Source organism: Durotheca rogersii (assembly GCF_024521655.1).
Source record: "Durotheca rogersii strain YMJ 92031201 chromosome Unknown GGS23scaffold_9, whole genome shotgun sequence".
Lineage (NCBI taxonomy): Eukaryota > Fungi > Ascomycota > Sordariomycetes > Xylariales > Xylariaceae > Durotheca > Durotheca rogersii.
This window is the reverse complement of record NW_026251240.1, coordinates 605,061-623,392: the sequence shown is the minus strand read 5'-3', so window position 1 is coordinate 623,392 and position 18,332 is coordinate 605,061. Positions and strand designations below refer to the sequence as shown.

The 18,332-nt window shown below is 55.0% G+C and overlaps 4 protein-coding genes across 4 annotated transcripts; 2 read left to right on the top strand and 2 right to left on the bottom strand.

Annotated features, from left to right (window-relative positions):
* Positions 1 to 258: 258 nt before the first annotated feature.
* GGS23DRAFT_566764 (glycosyltransferase family 39 protein) lies at positions 259 to 3,783 on the bottom strand. The gene is made up of 7 exons (XM_051516292.1): positions 3,051 to 3,783; positions 2,861 to 2,983; positions 2,799 to 2,806; positions 2,670 to 2,720; positions 1,845 to 2,608; positions 1,295 to 1,792; positions 259 to 1,238 (listed from the first exon to the last, which is right to left on the bottom strand). Exons 1-7 carry the CDS (start codon positions 3,189 to 3,191, stop codon positions 595 to 597), a joined length of 2,229 nt encoding a protein of 742 aa, XP_051372112.1. The 5' UTR covers positions 3,192 to 3,783; the 3' UTR covers positions 259 to 594.
* Positions 3,784 to 5,215: 1,432 nt separating this feature from the next.
* Positions 5,216 to 7,853, bottom strand: GGS23DRAFT_621046 (sugar transporter STL1; the record flags this gene model as incomplete). Its single annotated transcript, XM_051521146.1, has 6 exons — positions 5,216 to 5,639; positions 5,693 to 6,405; positions 6,459 to 6,941; positions 7,012 to 7,089; positions 7,144 to 7,662; positions 7,783 to 7,853. 6 exons carry the CDS (start codon positions 7,851 to 7,853, stop codon positions 5,269 to 5,271), a joined length of 2,235 nt encoding a protein of 744 aa, XP_051372111.1. The 3' UTR covers positions 5,216 to 5,268.
* A 5,815-nt stretch (positions 7,854 to 13,668) lies between these two features.
* On the top strand, positions 13,669 to 15,322 carry GGS23DRAFT_531576 (chitin synthase III catalytic subunit). The gene is made up of 6 exons (XM_051514740.1): positions 13,669 to 13,847; positions 13,943 to 13,978; positions 14,051 to 14,144; positions 14,193 to 14,280; positions 14,337 to 14,430; positions 14,496 to 15,322. Exons 1-6 carry the CDS (start codon positions 13,818 to 13,820, stop codon positions 15,042 to 15,044), a joined length of 891 nt encoding a protein of 296 aa, XP_051372110.1. The 5' UTR covers positions 13,669 to 13,817; the 3' UTR covers positions 15,045 to 15,322.
* A 389-nt stretch (positions 15,323 to 15,711) lies between these two features.
* GGS23DRAFT_566750 (TFIIH basal transcription factor complex, subunit SSL1) lies at positions 15,712 to 17,660 on the top strand. Its single transcript, XM_051516291.1, has 2 exons — positions 15,712 to 16,669; positions 16,735 to 17,660. Exons 1-2 carry the CDS (start codon positions 16,095 to 16,097, stop codon positions 17,585 to 17,587), a joined length of 1,428 nt encoding a protein of 475 aa, XP_051372109.1. The 5' UTR covers positions 15,712 to 16,094; the 3' UTR covers positions 17,588 to 17,660.
* Positions 17,661 to 18,332: the final 672 nt, after the last annotated feature.

Genomic DNA, 18,332 nt, shown 5'->3' with positions numbered 1-18,332 from the left:
GGGGGACCAACCTTCCGCCTCTGAAAAGAGCAGGAGACAGATATAGAGAGGGAGGGATTATATTACGCGTACGAGGCAAGCGGCGAGGGGAAAAAAAAAGCCATCAGTACATAGGTCGATTAACGAGCAAGTCTTGATCCTTTCCTTTATTTTTACCGAAAGAGAGTTTATGCTCTTCCTTCATCCACGTTACCACCCCTTAAGAACTCCCGGCTCTCTTGATTTTTACCCCCCTCCCCCCCTTCCGTCCCCCTTCCATGCAAAAAATCTTTTTTATGCAACCAAAAAAGAAAGCTCTCCTCATATCATTACACCCGATACTATAAAGAGAGAGCGAGAGAGAGAGAGAGAGAGGGTAAATAAGAGGAGATGGGAGCTTGTTATCGTCAAGGACAATGGGTGGCTGGCTATCCATTGCCTGGTAAAGCCGGGTGCAGTATGGTCTATATGAAATGTCCCAGCCTCTCTCTCACTTCCCTCCTTTACGAGGGCCCGGGTAAGCCGAGCGTACCCTAGCCTTACTTCGACTCGGCCAACGGTCCTACCCCTTCGCGCGTCCGAGCAAAAGGACGTTGATCCGTCTCTCTAGTCGCTTTAATCGGAGACACGCCATGTATCGAACCACTTCATGTAGCTGTAGTTCTTGTTGCTGCCCGTCATGCCCCAGCAGATCGGGATAAAGTAGATGTAGAGACCGATGATGACGGAGTACAGAATTCCGTAGATGGTGTACTGGATCGCCTTCTTCTGGTTCCGCAAAGTCCAGTCGACGAGGAAGCCGAGGCTCAGGATGGCGAAATACAGGGCGGGGTAATAATGGTGAACATAGGTGACACGGGCCATGATGACGAAGGGGAGGTAGTGAAGGAACCATCCCAGAATAGGGTAGAGCCCAGAGTAGTGGATCTGGTCGATATCCTCCTGCGACAAGTCCTCGAAGCCTCGTCGCCAGCGGAGAATGTACCAAACCGTGACTAGGCCGACGGCGCCGAGCGATGCGGTTGAGGCCCAGTATATGAAGGGATTGCCAAGGAGGAAGTATTTGACAATCTTGTCATCCCAACCGCACATGCGCAAGCCGACATTGAGGATGGGCCACTGCCACCATTGGGAAGCAAGGTCATCTTGCTTGTCGGGATCGGGGACGAGGGCGTTGTTGGAAGTCATCATGGCCACGTTCAGGTGAATGAAGTCGTGGAAGAACGGAGACTTGTACTTGCCCGGGTCTGCGGGGGGAACTGTGACTGGGTTAACAATCGCGCCTCCTGGTATCGATCAGTGTGATGTGCCTTACGCTTCTCGTTCGTGTGAGCCTCGACATTCCAGTGGGTGAAAGCATCACGAGGGTTGTTGTTCTTGTCGCAGGTCACTTCGATCTGTTTGAAACCCCACTGAGGGAGGTTGACGTTGGCAGCTCGCAGATAACAACCCATCACGGGGTTCCTCAGCCTGAAAGCGGTAGTCAGAGTCCGAATCCTACTCTTGTCGCGAGAAGCAACGTCCTTCACGACTTCGATCTGCCAGTGGTCCTTGTCATCGCCGACGGTGAGGTTACCGTATGCAGAGACCTCCTTCTGGCTCTTGGTGACCGGAGCCGCGATATCATGAGTGTGGAGGTTTCGTCCGGTCTGAGAGTGAATCAAGCGAATGACATCCCCGTTCCCAATGAATCGCGGCTCTTCCTCGGCGTCGTAATCCCGATCCGTACGGTTGGGGTAGAACCACCAGTCATTGTTGGCATCTTTATGGTGGTAGCAGGTAACCTGCTGTTGAGTCGAGCCCTCCGGGTAGGCTTTCCGTATAGGTTAGATGCGCCCAATTTGTGCGGGATGCCAAGCACTTACTCTGAACGTGACTGTGGAGCAAACCACCACCGTAACCCATGTTCTTCAGCGTCACCTTGGAACCAATGGCAACCTCTAGGGGGGAGTTCCGCCCAATTTCGCTGCCCTCCAGGTTAGCTTGGAAGAGGGAGCTCATCTGAGCGTCGCCGGGGCCGCTCCTCGTCAGGATGGCGAAATGCAGCGCAAAAGAGAGGAGGTACACCAGCAGCGGGACGACGATCAGGCCGACAACTCGAGCACTGAAATGGCCGGCGAGCACCAGGACGGGCATCTTGGTGTTGCCAAACTTGTTCCAGAGATCCTCGATCGTGTAGAGGCCGACGAGGGCGGTGACAAAGAGTCCGACGAGCTTAATGCTGCAGACGAATCCCAGGCTAAGTCCCGTCATGAATAACCAGAAGAACCACTCGGGCTCGAAGCTCGACTTCTGCTGACGGTGGAACTTGGACCAGCAAAAGACAGTGGCGACAGTACCGAAGAGGAGCATAGAATCCAGAAGGATGAATCGACTAATTGTCGTGTACGAGTTCTCGCACAGAACCATAAGCGTCACCAGCCAGACGGCGGGTCGCTTCAAGTTCAACTCCTTCGCAGTATAGTAGGCCAGCGGGATGCACAGGATCCCCCAGAAGGCATTGAAGGCTCGCATGAAGGTGTAGTCGAGCTCTTCGGGGTACGTCTCTCCCGACTTGAATTCGAAGGACCCATTGTAGCCAGCGAGCACTCCGGATAGTCCGACGAGGATTTTACCAAGGGGGGGGTGACTGTCCCACGTGTTAACCACAGTATTCCCACCAGGCTCTCAAAATTACACCGTATACTGACACGTCGAAGAACAATTCGCGTTTGATGTAATGCGATCCGAACTTGCCGAAGCTGAATTAGGGAGAGAAGGAGTAGTTAGTGTCGTGAAGAAAGAGGAAGGGTCTCTCTAGCGAGGGGGGTGGAACGAACTGGGCTTCCTATGCAGTTGTCAGCAAGCAGTATCGGAATCGCAAGATGGCCACCGAACTTACATCCCAAGTGACAATTGGGCTGAGACCGATCTTCCATAGACGCGTAAAGGCTGCCAGGGCTGTGAAGATCAGGGGTGCGATGATGAACTCCCACTGGTCGAGGACTTGCAGCACGGAGGGTTGCTGGACACATCCGAGTCAGCCATCCGCCCGCACCGAGGGTCGCGGCACCTGCGTGCTCTATGCATACCTTGCCCTTCGCGAGGACCTTCTTCTCGTCGAGCTCGGGCTGCCGCGCTACGGGCACAGCGGCGGAACCGGGTACATTGCGGCGGCGAGCAGCGTCGCCGGGATCGACGCCGGACGCGACTGCGGCCTGCTGATCGGCCATGACGGTACGCCGCGACCGCGGAAGCGGGATCCCCTCGCGGTGGAAGACGGAGAGGGAAAGAGGGCTGCAGAGTAATAAAAAAAGGGTTGGAACGAGTGGCAGACAGCTCGGGGCGGATGAGGCTGACGAGGCGAAGAGGAAAAAAACGAGACAAGAAAAAGGAGGGACCCGAAGAGAATCAATTAGATTGGGTCAAAGATGACAAGAGCAGAGCATCGCTGCCGCGGATAAAGAACAGGAGCGGCAATCGTGGCCCGGAGAAGACAAGGTGAGCGGGATCGTCGAAAGAAGGGTTGTCGAGGAGAAGCAGAGAGGTGGACGAGGAGGTTTGCGTGGCGTATAACAGGATCAAGACGAGTTACGTGTAGGACGACGTATGATGGTAGGGGAAATACGACAAGTACCTGCTACTACGTCGTGCGCCCAACACGCATGCGCTTTACGAGTAGCTCTACCTAGGCCGCGTGGTATGGTTCGGCTCCGATTCCCAGGCAAGCACCTAGCATGCCTAGGCAGTCGGCACCACCTGCCCGGCGGTGGATTTCCATGCCTCAACTTGGACTCGTGGCTTTTTTTTTTCTTTCTTTCTTTCTTTTTCTTCTTCTTCTTCTTCTTTCGGGTCAAACCCCCATTTCCTTGCGCCGAGAGCTGAATGAACGGGAGAGGGAGGGGACAGCTTGGTGGTTACTTGGGCACGCTAAACAGTGGAACCCCTAACCCTGAACGCCTGTGCAGCTCGCTTTTTTTAGTACCTCCCCCCCCAGCAGGGTGTGTGGTAAGGGAGCGGCCCCCTTTTTTCGATGATCTGTTCAGTACTACGTGCCCGCGCCGTCTCGAAGCAAGCCGGAATAGGATGGGGCCCAATTGGGGACACTTTGTTCATTTTCTCCTTTCCTCGACGCGATGGTGCTACGTACCTAGACAGGTACCGACCTACTGCGTACTCCCGACTCAGAAACGGCACTCGTAGGCGAAACACGGGAAACGGGAACCGCGGAAAGTACTTCGTATTCGATTAGTCTGCCCTGCCTACCCGTGCGGCAACCGCCCCGACGCCCAATGATCTACCAACGGCGATCCGTCGCGTTGTTATCGATTGGCACGATGCCTGCGTGAGATAACCACCTAGGTACCTGCCTGCTTGCCTACCTTAGGCACCTGCGTATACCCGAATATAGTACCAGAAAGCCGTTCGGGAGCCTTTTTGGCAATGGGCAAGTGCCCACCCGTGCTTCTTCTCTTCGCTCCCCGGTCGAGACGCATGTAACCTCGCGCGACGATGAGGTCACGTCGGCCTGCGCGGCGTTGAAACAATTCGAACTCACGTGAGATCGCCTATGGGCATATACCTACCTAGGTATGTAGACAGGTAAGTACCTAGTGCGTACCTACGCACCTCCCAAGGCATGCATCAGCACCATACATCTAACGTTAGGTAGTATATAGGTACCTAGGTATACCTATCCACCTCTTGTATGCACGTCAGGTGGTAGCCGCTATAGGAGGGACGTATGAAACGTAAACTTTGGTCTGCTCGTCTATAATATACCTATTTCTGAGCCTGGGGGGGGGGTCCCAGCCTGTGACGTCGTCCGTCATCACCTATCGACAGCCTCTTACCAAGGGGTGCCTATCCAAAAAATTATATTGGCCCCGGACAGAAAATCCCCGGGTGCACTTCTAAATGACCTCGAGCCCGTCCACGATGCGTTCCCGTCATGTCGTGACCAGATCTCCCATGACAGCAGCCCCCGTCCAAGCAAGATACGCACGTACGTACGCAATGGCGAGTGCCCATCCTCGTAGCCACCAACTGCCGAGGTTCGTGTCTCCGTCTCTCTCCCCTTCTTTTCTTTTCGATAAGTCCGTCCGCGTGTGCTGTCTCAAAAGGTCCTCTGCTTCGCCCGCGGGCCGATGCCCGATGCAAACCGGTAAGGGAAAAAATTACTCCGTACAAAATGGCGGAACCTAGCCGTCGTGGCCAAGTAGCTCGTCCGCTCTGCCTTCTATGTGGTTCTGGCTCTACACACGTTTCAACCTGCCCACCCGCCAATCTGTTGTCTCGTGCTCCGCATATTTAGTCGTCCCGCTGGTCCAATGGTGCGTACCTCGGTTGGCCGGCCGGGCTGCTACTGGCGCCGCGGGCCTGTCCGACCATTCGGTTCAGCCACTCGCCCACCCGTCCTCGTGAACTCTGGCTCTCGGACCGGAGCTGCGGCTTCCCGTTCACGATGTTTAGCACGGGAGGCTCGACGTCCATCGAAGAGGCGCCGGCTTCGGGGCCCAGAGGTCGTCCTCGGAGATCGAGTGAGGGGATGGGAGACCCGCCCCTCAGAGAAGCCGTCTCAGATCGGATACCGGGGGTCCCGGCTGCGGTGCTCGCATCTCCGAAGAGCGAGTCCATGTCTTCTAATCGTACACCACACGTCTCTGGATAAATGAAATAAACTGGGGAGCGCGTTAGCGGCAGCCGAAAGGAGCGAGCGCACCCGGCAACTTACCAACAACGAAACTGACTACGCAGAAAAATGCGTGCAGTAGGTACAGCCTCCACTTGATCCACTCCTGGAGAATAGGAGTCATCTCGCCCACGAGCCAGTTGAAGGCCCAGTTCGCAGCCGTGGACAGACTCGCTCCCTTGGACCGAATGCTGAGCGGTAGGATCTCGGGCGGGTAGAGCCAGGGGATGGGACCCCACGAATACCCGAACGCGGCGTTGTAGACCATGACGAAGACGACGACCCATATCCGCGTAGATTCGATGTTGAGGTAGATGAAGTATGACACCAGGGACAGAGATATCGCCATGGCGACGGCGCCCGTCAGGAGGATGACGCGGCGGCCCCACCGATCCACCACGTACCACGGCGGGATGGTCGAGAGGAAGTACGTGATCCCGTTGATACCCGTCATCTTAATCGCGTCGTGACCGATCCAACCGGCCGACTCGAAAACGTAGGGTGCGTAGTACGAGATGACGTTGATGCCGTTGAGCTGCGCTAGCGCCTGCGCCGACATGGCAATGAAGACCCGGGTCTTGTATCGTCGGAACATCTCCGAGTAGGTCCGCTCGCCCTCCATACGATGGAGCAAAACATTCATCTTGATTTCACGGAACTCCTCTCGCGCCTTGGGATTATGTATGTCACCGCCACCATACAAGTTCGCGATAACCACAATACCTTCTTCGTCGTAATCGTTATCTAGCAGCCATCTAGGCGGGTGTCAACAGAGGTCACTTTCCATCAGCAGCAGAGCACTTGTTACCTTGGGGTTTCGACGATGACCAGACTGCCCAAGCCCAGCAACGCTCCCATCACACATTGCATCAGTAGAGGGACACGCCACGACATATCGCTCTGAATATATCCGCAGAAGTAGTCAACCCATACGGATGTCGTATAGCCAATGATGTTACCCGAAAACTCAATGCAGGCTAGTTTACCTCGGTTGTGGGGAGGAGAGATCTCGGACTGGTAGACGGGGACGATGGTAGACAACAAGCCAACGCCGAGACCGGCAATAATCCTACCCAACATCATCATAGCCATATTGGCAGCAAACGTCTGCAAGGCCCCACCGACGAAGAATATCATCGAGCCATACAGGATAGTCTTTCGACGCCCGATGATATCTCCGATTTTTCCTACGGCCAAGGACGAGACGAAGGCGCCGATCTCGAGAATGGCCACCATCGTGCCGACTTCAGCCTTGGAAGGGTTCTTGAAATAATTTCGGAAGTACGGGCCACTAAGTTAGGGTTAAAGACTGCTCGGGTAGGCGGTCGCGCTTAGGGAATTGGGGGGGGGGGAGCTCGTACGTGATGATGCCCGACATCACCCCTTGATCGTAGCCAAACAGGAAGACGCCCAGCGACACGAATATGCTCGTGAAGTAGCTGCGAAGTAGTTAGCACACCCTAGGTCTCAAGTTGGGACCGCATCCTACGCACAGAAGGGGCTTGCCCGTAAGGCCGTGGATCCCAGTGCCCGGCATGATGGCGCCTATGATACGCTGGGCTCTCGATGGACGGCGCGGAGGGACATCAGGAATCTGTATCGCCTCCTTGTCAACGGTCCCGGGCAGGGACGCAGAAGGGCGAGGGCTATGGGCGGAGACGGATCGCCTAAACTGGACGCGCTTGTGCTTGGGGTGGCGCTTGAGGACACCAGAGAGGAAGTCGCCCTTCAGCGAGGTATCGGCGATAGTCTTCCGCAGGGGATCCTCCTCATCTGCCCACTGCTCGGCGAGATCACCGGTGTCGGTCCAGGAATCGGAGTCGGCAGAGTCAGAGGAGCGTCGCTCGTGCTCGCGTGTCGGGTGATCCCTGTGGCCGGCCAGCAACGCAGTCGATTGGGCGCCGTGATCGGGTCGATTCGCGAAGGTTCGGAGGGGGATGTTGGAGGGGAGGCGGTTCGGTTTCGGGGAAGGAATTTTGGAGGAGTTGGGGCTGGCAAGCAGCAGCGCCCGTCTGCGATGATGGTAGAAAATAGCGATTGGAAAGCAGGCAGGTCGGGGTGCAGAGAGGGTGGAGTGCGTATATACGGATAGGCCAAGGCTCGGTCGGTGTCATTCGGGCCTGTCGAGCGACGGAGTGACGAAAGGCGGCGACAAGCTGTCGACCAGAATGCAACGCAGGCCGGTGGACCAGATACAAGACATGCACGCGCAGCACCACTCAATCTGGATAGACTAAAAAGAAACGGGTAGTCGTTCTGCAGTTCTGTAGTGCCGCACACTGTAGGTACATACGAGCTCCAGCCTAACAGGATGCCGACGGAGACCAGCTTCTGGAGAAGACGAGGCACGGGATTCAAGACCAACCGGACCGGTAATGAGACGAAACAGGTTTTTAGACAGGGGCTTTGTCTTTTTTTTTTTCTTCCCAAACCGACGTGCGTATGGGCGAGAGGGAGCTGGCGTGACGGTACGTCTGGAGGCAGCGAGTGCAAAGAGTGCGAGTGAGGGTGACGGCGATGGTATATTTCCCAGGCGGACAACGTAGATCGAATTTGTTGCAGCGGAGTTAATGAGAGAATAGAAGGAATGGATCAGACCTAAGGCAGAACCCAACCAGGAAAAATACCTTATGTATTTTTTGTTTATTCATCTCATTTCATGAAGTAAAAAAAAAAGTCGGGGTTCTTCGTAATACAGATCAACGAATCCTTGAGGTAGCTGCAATCCCCTATTTCTCGAGTTCTCGAGAGAGTAGGGAAGTGGCTGATCTCGCTCCGTGGCCTCTCGGGCAGAGGACGATGCTGGACGGATGTACTCCGTTAGCTCGCATACTGTGCGACTAGGTGCGTTTCTCTCTAGCGGTAGGGGCTTCGAGTTCGGTCACCTACTGGTTACGTGTACTATAATGATGTTGCAGCCGGTCGCAGCATATATGAGTAGGTACGTACACACCCACTCATAGTTACGTTAGGTACATATTCTAAATGAGGTATGCCGCTGTGGAGTTAAGGGCGAGATGCCCACTCTAACTGACCTACCTGCCTTGTACTTGTAATAGGCAGGCCTACGCATACGATACTCGGTATCGTATATGCCAAGCCCGTTCCAGCAGACGTGACACGTAACAGCTGAAGTTACTCACTTATCATCCTCTACCGTATCGCACGCGTTACGTGACATTAATATGCGCCTACCTTTCGGTACTTCCCTCGGGTACACACACGCAATTAAACTTTTGCCGGGCCTTCCGCAGGGAGGTCGCAGGCAAAGATGTACCATCTATCCACAGTACCTATCGTATGTACATACTGAGTACATACGTAGGTAGGTTCGACAGTCTGCGTGGAAGGCCCTCTTGGGAAGCCCGGGAAGGCTTGGGGAAGCCTGGCAAGATAATACCTACTACAGTTTCGGGCTCTTGGACTCTTGGCTTGTCCCATCTCGCCACCTATCACCAACCCGCAATGCCACTCCAACACCACCACCCCTCGACCAGGCCAGGCTGGCTGTGCACTTACGCATGCTAAAGTAGGCGAAGCCGCCTATGGTTCGACTCCACGTGCAGCCACACAGCTGTTACGTGATAAGTGACCTTTACAGTCCCCTATTATCCACCTATCTTAGGCATTCGCGGCTGGCTCCCCGTTCCTGACCATTCCTGCGCCCGTAAATTCTCTTCTCGAGGAGTTATGCTGTCCCCTTCTGCTAACCAACAGACACGTATATATATATATATATATATATATTTATGTCCGGCGCCGCCAATTCGGTAACCCGTCCTCCAAGTCGCATAGGACGCACCATTGCTAGCAAGTGCCGAAATAACCCGCCCACTTACCTACTCTGTTTCCCAGATTGCAGATAAGCAGGCTTTTGGAATCGCTAGTTGAGGTCAGCTGTTAGAGAGATCTCCGTATGTTCGGCCATCCTGGGTGTGGCGGCTCAGTGCGCATGCAGACCGACCCACGATGGTATTATAGCGTCGACACAAACCCGGGCCAAGGCGGTCAGCGACGATATCATTCGAGGATGCGACACCCTACGGCAACCCCCCGCCCCACTCCCCCAACACACCGATGGGGGTTGATCCGTTTCCCGGTTCCGCCAGCACCTGGGACACGCTGTCGGGAACTCGGGGCAGCTCGATCACGGGCCTCACGAGTTTCCAGAAGGTTGGGAGGCAGCTCGGCTAGTCTCCAGCCTGCTCGTCGCAGCCTCGAAGGCTCTTCACGTGGAAATAAAACACGTCCCGACGTCATCGAGGTTCCTAGGGGTGTCCCAGTCGATCCTGGTCCCTCCCAGCTAGCGCAACTCCGCCTGCCCTCACCTGACCATAGCATTCCTAGAAGTTCTATCGAACCCTTGCTGCAACTCTCTCGGTGCGTTGTTCACCTCATGGACCCCATGGCAGCGACCTGAAGCATTCATGTTCGGATCAGTCGAGCTGTCTTCTTGCTCGGCCTATACGGAAGCCCCTTAGCAACGACCCCTCGCGCTCACCGGGGATAGTCGCCCGACGCAGAGGGTTGGGGAGGGGAGACCGCTTCAAGTAAGTGTGTGTGTGTGTGTGTGTGTGTGTGTGTGTGTGTGTGTGTGTCTAGATCTCCAAATCTCTCTCGTTGGTAACACAGCGCGTGCTGCGTGATCGACCACAGCCATCCATCACGATGTAAGACCTGTCTAATCCTAAAGCGGATGTTTGCAGAAGCCGCTCCGAGATATCTTTAGAAACTAAGCCTCTAGCTAGTCATCGCCCGGCCAAACCATGGATGCGTGTGCGCAACCGGTGCGTAGGACGTGTAGATCGACGAAAGGCAACTGGCCATGGACGTATAGGTGGTCGTCAACTGTGGCTGAAACTCACCGGCCCCCCCCGACCTCCTCGCCATCGCTCGCACTGCCGCGCCGTGTTTAGTCGTGTGCTAACCCGACGTCTCCGAACAGGTACTGTGTCTGTATGCGCTGGGACGCGGAATGCCGTCGACTTCGGCACCTATTTTGACCCCCTTCCCCGTCTATGTCTCGTATGTGTTCGTAGTCCGCCCTGTACCCACCTACGTTGGAGTCTCGGTGGCTTAGAGACACATGACGATACGTGGCTGTTGCATCGTCGTGAGGGATCTTGGGACGACATACCCTATATGTTGTATGCTTATGAGGAGGGATGCATTCGACAAGCAACCTCCCTTAGGTACCTAAGGCGCCCAACTTCAGCGTTCCGGGTAGCCCTGGGCTGCAGTGCCACGGAGGGAGGTACCTGGGTACCTATGCAACACCTTTAGCGATGTGAGCGGCAGGCTAGGAAGGGCTCGTTTCCATTTTCTAGCAGGCACTTACATCCTACCTGTAGCTGAACATCCCGGAGGAGATGCTGATGGAAATGCTACATAAACTTAGGTCTTTGCAGGCACAAGAACCGGCTTACCGAGCGTATCGCCGTCCCGCGCCTCGGGCCATCGACACAACGCCGCGTCGCAGTTGTTATTGGGCCTCGTCATGAAACCTTCTAGGGCCAACTTCTGCTTGCCAAGGCCTTTCTGCCGAGCGGGCTCCAGACTGTCGGCGGCTGTGTATGTACATACCTATGTCCGCGCATAGGTTAGGTATCTACCTACACTACATATTCATCCAAGATTACAAGACGCGCAAGCAAGGGTGGGAGGGATAAGTCGTGGACAGTGACTGGATGGTACCGGTGGTTATGCGGCGTCAATTGGCCTTACCAGCAAGTGCGTCCATGAGAGGTAATTATTGTATGTAGGTACATACGACTAGGTACATATTCCGCGCTCCGGCATTGATGACCTCGAAACTGAGGGGTTGGGAAGGGTGGTTTTCATTACTACCTTACCTCTTTGGCCGTATGCTGACGAAAGCACACCGGCGGTTGGCAGGTCGGGGATGGAAGGAAAAGAAGAAGAAAGGAAGATCTCGCCCCCGGGTTGTTTGGGGCGAGGGTGATATATGACTAGGTACCTTACCCGTACTCATATTGTACATATAGGTGGTATGTGTCGTGTAATATGCAAGCGTATACCAAGCGTATACCTCTCATATGTATGTCAATATCTGCCAGCCAGTTACCAGAATGTGCAACCAACTTGGCCGCCGAGAGAGGCTTCAGCTTGTCACTAACACCGACGGACTGTCCCTCTCTTTCTTGCCGCGTGTGTGTACACGCAGTAGGTACTTTGGCGGACATGTCATTGGCTTACATACCTCTACCAGCCTGCCTCCATTCCCTAGGCTCATATAGGATATGGGTCTGGGGTTGCTAAGGTATCAGCTTCTGATCCTACGTAAGCCATGCTCCCAGGCACACCCATGGACCTCCCGACTAGCCATACATGCATATACCTATCTCTTCATTTCATGCGAGACATTGCGGGATCGTCAGTTGTTGCTTCGACGGCAAACAACTTGGACTTGTTCACTCTATAAGTGCGATCTGCCTCTGTGCATGCATACACTCATACATACAGATAGTTAGACGTATGCACATGTCCGGACGGAAGCTCTCTCGCGCAGCTGCTTCACAGATCTGCCCCAGGCACACGCATCTACGAACCCGTCATCATCATCCATATGGGCTGAATAGTTCTCGTCCGTAGGCAACCTGCTCGCGGGCAACCTGCCCGAGGGCACGAGGTTAGCCCTACATACGGCACCCAGGTCGGTATATGTATGTATGTGTGCATGTGTACTATATATTGATGTGCATATCCGTCTGGGACAGGAATGGGAACCCTGGCCAAGGGAGGGGACGCGAGGGCGAATGCGGAAGCAAGTCGTGATCTGGCGGAATATTAGCAGCGCGGGATATGTGTGTATACTCATATGCGTGCGGAGTGCGTTGCGTGCGCGTAGACGGAGAGGGTGAAATATTACAATTTTAGCCCCTCCCTTGGTCCCCCTGCAAAGACCAGACAACCCGATTTCCAGCCCCTGAATGCTATGCCAAATCGCAGCGTTCCTGCCTCTTGATTCAGGAACAAGCTGCCCGCCCGCGGCCAAGCGGGCTCGGACCAATTTAACGGGACCCACGTTCTCCACCCTCCCATTGGCAGCCACCCTCCAGTCTCGTTGTCGCCTACCACGTACCTACCGTACCACGCATGTACATCGCAGCAGCGCTCCGCGCCCCGAGTTAGGTACCTAAGGTACTTACCTAGGTACCTAAGTAAGAGGAGGCACCTACCTACACGTCAACTCCGTGTCAGCAATGCGTGGTGCAACGCGTGTTAGGCCACTCATCTTTCCGCCTTGTCAGGTTAGGTACCTAATGGCCAGAGGTGCCCCGTCAGGATGCAAACGTACCTAAGGCCGGCCGGCGGGTGCTATATGTACATAGGGTACGTGTGTTCCGTAACCTTCCTCGTTTTCAGGTCAATTAAGCTAAAAAAGGTCCGTTGCTACCTCGTGCTATTTGGCAAGTACTAGTAGACGAACTCGAAGAAGGTGCAGGGGATATATTCTGAGTTTGGCCTAGCCAAGCCGACCGATCTTAACGAACTGAACAACGAACCCAACCATATCACCCTAACAACCTCCCGCCGGCCAGAACGGGTGCGCCCTCCCTCTCTTCCCTCTTCCATGTTCTGCCCGAATGCCTGAATCCCTCCTCCTGCTGTCCGGTTTAAAAGTGAACCTCTTCTTTTTCTTGGGCGCGAGGCGCAACGATACCTTTAGTATCGAGACACCATAATTTGAGTGGAGGTCGTTTTCTTTTCTTCTTTTGCAACTGGTCCACCGCTGGCTCCATCATATACCTCCAGCCATCCCCCCCTTCCGTTCGACCATCCGAGCCGAGAGTACCTACGGGGCTTCCGAGAACAACAGAACACGAGCCAGCCTTCTCGCTAGCCATTTCATCGAAAAAATCCCCGCGGAAGTCGAAACGAAATTTACAACCGACTCTGCTTCTCTGCAGACTTCCCGGCGGTATCCTTTAGCGACAACCCGACCGCCTGAGTGCCCGAAACAGCAACAACTGCCTGCTATCGTGCCCTTCTCGACATTGCGCCTCAATTTTTAAGCCAGTGGGGAGGACACGAGCATTGCGAAAGAAAGAAAAAAACGCCCCCCCCCCAAAATTTATCGTCCGGCGAGCCATCTTCCCCTCCTAAAACCGGCACAGCGTGAGTCCTTCGCGCTACGGCGGTGAAAATGGGGTCGACAAATTTCGGAAACTTTGACGTATGCGTCCCCCCGAACTAGATCAAGATCAATGCGCTAGCACTCCTGCAAACAATGCCCTAGAAAAATACTGATCTTCCCGTTTTGCGCTGTAGGCCTTTTGCCGCGATTCAACCTTACCGGTCTGCAATGTAAGTTGGTCTGGGACCGCCGCTCTACCGCATCCCACGTAGGGCTCGCCGTTCGCTGACGACTGGACCTAGGTTCTCTCGGAGACGCAAAATCAGCAGGGGCAATGGGGTGGCTGCCAACTACGAGGCATCCCGCTACCCAATGGCAATCACCTGGGAAATCTAGGTCTGTTCCTCGACATCAACGGCTCTAGTCCTCACTGACGGACCATAGGATCTATATTGCTCTGCGGCATTGCCATTGCTGTCTCGGCGCTGCTGATATTGCGCTCGGAAAAGAAGAAAGCCGCCGTGGGTCGGAGGTCCGTACTGTTATCCGCCGCTGCATGACCATGATATCTGATTTCTCTTGCTTTAGGGAAATGCAATTGTTCCTCTTGGGTTACATAATAATCCAAATATGCGAGATCTTTACTGTGGGAGAGTTTCCCCTCTCAGGGACGGTCCGTGTTGTATGTGATGATATCTCGGGGATAGGGAAGTGTGGAACCAAGGGAGAGAGGCTAACTGCGAGCAGGCTTTTACTGGGATCCACATTGGCATGATCCTTGCGACGACGTGGATTCTGCTACTGAATGCTGTCGTAGGATACCAGATCCTAGATGACGGTACCCCTCTCTCTATCGGGCTGATGCTCATCTCGGGTGCCATCTTCTTCCTCGGTGCCGGTTATGTCACGCTTGATACAGGTTACCATTGGACGACCGAGTTCATCCCCGATCCCAACGACCACTACCGAAATATCGCGCTTTACGTCCTCTACCAGCTGGCACCGCTCGTTTTCCTCGTCGCCTTCTATGTTCTAGAGGCGATACTCGTGCTGAGAATCCTAGGCGAGATCCGCCCGATGATATACCTGACAGGCGCTGCTATCCTGTTTGCGTTAGGACAGATATTCAACTACGTCATCAGCCCGTACATCTGCAACGGAACCACTGGCAAGATCGACGGGGCGTTGTTTCAGACGCTCTTCACGCTTCTTTCCGTCGTGACGATCTGGATATTCTGGTCTAGCATCACGGAGGACGACTGGCCGATTGCCAGCCAGCCGGCAACCTATCCTTGATGTTTTTTTTTTCTTTCGCTTCTTGTCACTCGTTTGAATAGGGACTCGGAGTTCAGGTTTAATATACCCGTTTATGTTCTTTCTTTCCTTTGTGGGCGGCATCCCATCAACAGAAGCCGCTGTGGAGAGACAGGTGCTGCGAGAAAAACATGCCATTGAGACCTAATTTATACGCAAAAAGCCAGATAACGCCGGTGGTGGGCGCCGGTAGACGGGAGGGAAGGAGGCGTGCGATAGGTGTTACGCGACAGGAGGCGACGCACGCGTAGCTGTGAAGGGGGACGATATCTTTTCATACGTATCGTCCCAAGTTGAACCATCTGCCCGGTTGGCGAAGGGATTCGAGAGCATGGTTGAGAAGTATACCCCAGAAACACGCGACCAATGTATATGATGCAGTATGATAATAAGTGAATAAATAATCGAATGAGACCCCGACGTGTAGGCGTATATGGGTGTTGAGAATGTTACCTGGTTTTGGGGTGTAATGGGAAAGGGAGAAGTCCAGGGGGGATGTAGGTATTATACCAGGTACCTAGGTACTTGAGGCTGCGTCATGGAGACGATATACCTGGGTACCTACATGTTGCATTTAACGGGGGGTTCAGCATGGAGCATGCACCTACCTAAGGTGATCCATGCACTTATAGGTAGTCAGCGTCCGCAGCCCAGCGCCGATAACTAGAATATGTGGTAGCCTTGCCTTCTCTTCTTATGTCTTAGCAAGCCAACTCTCTTATGACACGCCGCCTTCTCCAGCCAGTCGATCAAGAAGCTCTCGATTGTTGTCGGGGGTTATGTTGCCCTTTGGAGCTCCCCTCATTAACAATGCCTTGAGCTATTGTCCAAAAACTCCTCCAGCCGCGCATTGACCGGTGATTATTTCAACCATCTTTTTGGCTGCTCCCTTTCTTCGCTTTCTCTTCGCCACCACGCCATCCTGCCATACTCGACGCTTTCCTAGTCCGATAGGCATATTTTCAGGCCCCTTACCCTCCTCCTGGCGACTTTCGATCATTACCCGGTGTGAATATTCGCATCTAGTCGACCATGGCCGACTCCGATGGCGAGTACCACGCATCGGACGACGAGTTTAGTAGCCACCGGGCCGCGTCGGGCCCACGACCCGAAGCGCGTCCGCGCGCCCGGGGCGAAAAGAGCAAGAAGGGCGCCCGGAAAGGCGGTAAGGCTGCCTGGGAAGACATACAACGGTCATGGGACAACGTCGTCGACGTCGACGGGTCGGTCGCGGGCATCGAAGGTCATGCCGAAGCGCTGAAACGCGCGAGATTGCTCAAGGACACGACGCCGTTGCAGCGCGGTATCATACGCCACTTGGTGCTCGCGATAGATATGTCCTTCGCCATGCTCGAGAAGGATCTGCTGCCCGGCCGCTACGAGCTCAGCATGGCCTACGCTTCCCAGTTCGTCAGGGAATACTTCGAGCAGAACCCCATCTCCCAGCTCGCCGTGATAGGCATGCGAGATGGCGTCGCCGTCCGGATAAGCGACATGAGCGGAAATCCGACCGACCACCTCGAGAAGCTCCAGAGCTGGGTCAATCAGGACCCCCAAGGAAACCCGAGTTTGCAGAACGCCCTGGAGATGTGCCGGGGCGCGCTTTTGTGGGTTTCTACAGCTTAGCAAAAAGGACCAAGGAATCGGAAATAACTAACCGTCTTGGGTACAGCCACACACCATCCCACGGGACTAGAGAAGCCGTGATAGTGTACGGCGCCCTGATGTCGAGCGACCCGGGAGATATACACGAAACCATCAATTCGCTCATCGCCGACCGCATACGCGTGTCCATCGTCGGACTCGCTGCACAGGTGGCCATTTGCGAGGAGCTCTGTTCAAGGACGAACGGAGGCGACAACTCGAGCTATACCATAGCTCTGGACGAACTGCATTTTCGAGACTTGCTGCTCGATATTACGACCCCTCCTATCACGCGGACGCAAGAAGAGAGCAATGCGAGCCTGCTCATGATGGGCTTCCCGTCGAGGACCCTCACCGCCGGCGACGCCATCCACTACTGCGCCTGCCACAACCGACCGACGCGGGAGGGGTACGACTGCACACGATGCGGGTGTCGCGTCTGCCGGCTGCCGGCCGAATGTCCCGGGTGCGGGCTCACCCTCATCCTGTCCACGCATCTCGCGAGGTCCTACCACCACCTCTTCCCGCTGCGGAATTGGGTCGAGGTCCCGTGGTCCGAAGCGAGGCGATCCAAGGCCTGCTTCTCGTGTCTGGCGCGGTTTCCCGACCCTCCGCCAGGCTCGAGCAAGGGCAAAGGCAAGGAGAGACCCGGCCCGGCCGCGACGACCACGTCCAAGGGCCTGAGCGAATCGAGCCGATACGCGTGCGAGGTCTGCCGCAACCACTTCTGCATCGACTGCGACCTGTTCGCCCACGAGGTGCTGCACAACTGTCCCGGGTGCCAGAGCAGCGCAGGGGCCAGAGGCGCGCAGAACGGCGGCGGCGACGCGAACGGGGACGCGCAGGGAAGCAACGGCGCGGCGATGGAGATAGATTCATGAGGCGACCTGAACAACGACGATGTACGTTGAGAAGAGGGGAGAGCAGGAAGGAGGGGGGGGGGGGGTCGGGGGCGGAAGCACCCGCTGAGACTCGGGAGTTCACCAGCGATCCGTGGACGCTTTTACGGCCGGCCCGTACGCCAGGGGACGGGGAAGTAATACAACGGCATGGGAACGGGGCGTTTTGGCAGGGGCCGCAGCATACTAGAGAAGAGGGAAGGGGGAAAAAGGAGCATACACGGACGCGCACGGTATCGACTTTTGCATCATGTCATGTGAGAGAGAGGGAGGCACACATACACACACACGCATACACACACGCATACACACACGCATACGGAGGGAGAGGGGGGGGGGGGGGGAGGTCTCTTTGGGTTGGGAGACAGGGCGGGCACATCGCCGCCTCCTACGCTTTTGCCTACCGCGTCGTCGCTACGCGAACTCGTTGGACAGGATAGCGAAAGCACAAGGTAGCCAGCCAGCCAGCCAGCCAGCCATTGCATTAGGCAGAAGAGAGATAGATAATAAAAATAAAAAAGAGAAAGAAAGAAATTTGGAATGACAGGCTGTAGCGGCGTTCCATCACAAGGTTAAACCCTACGTGCATATCCTACGTACAATATACAGTGCATATAAGGGGGTGGAAGTTATCACAAGCTGCTACTGCCAATCGCGTCCAACGTAACACCATTTTTAGGCGGGGGGGGTTTTTTTTCTCTTTGGCTTATCTCATGTATACATCTAC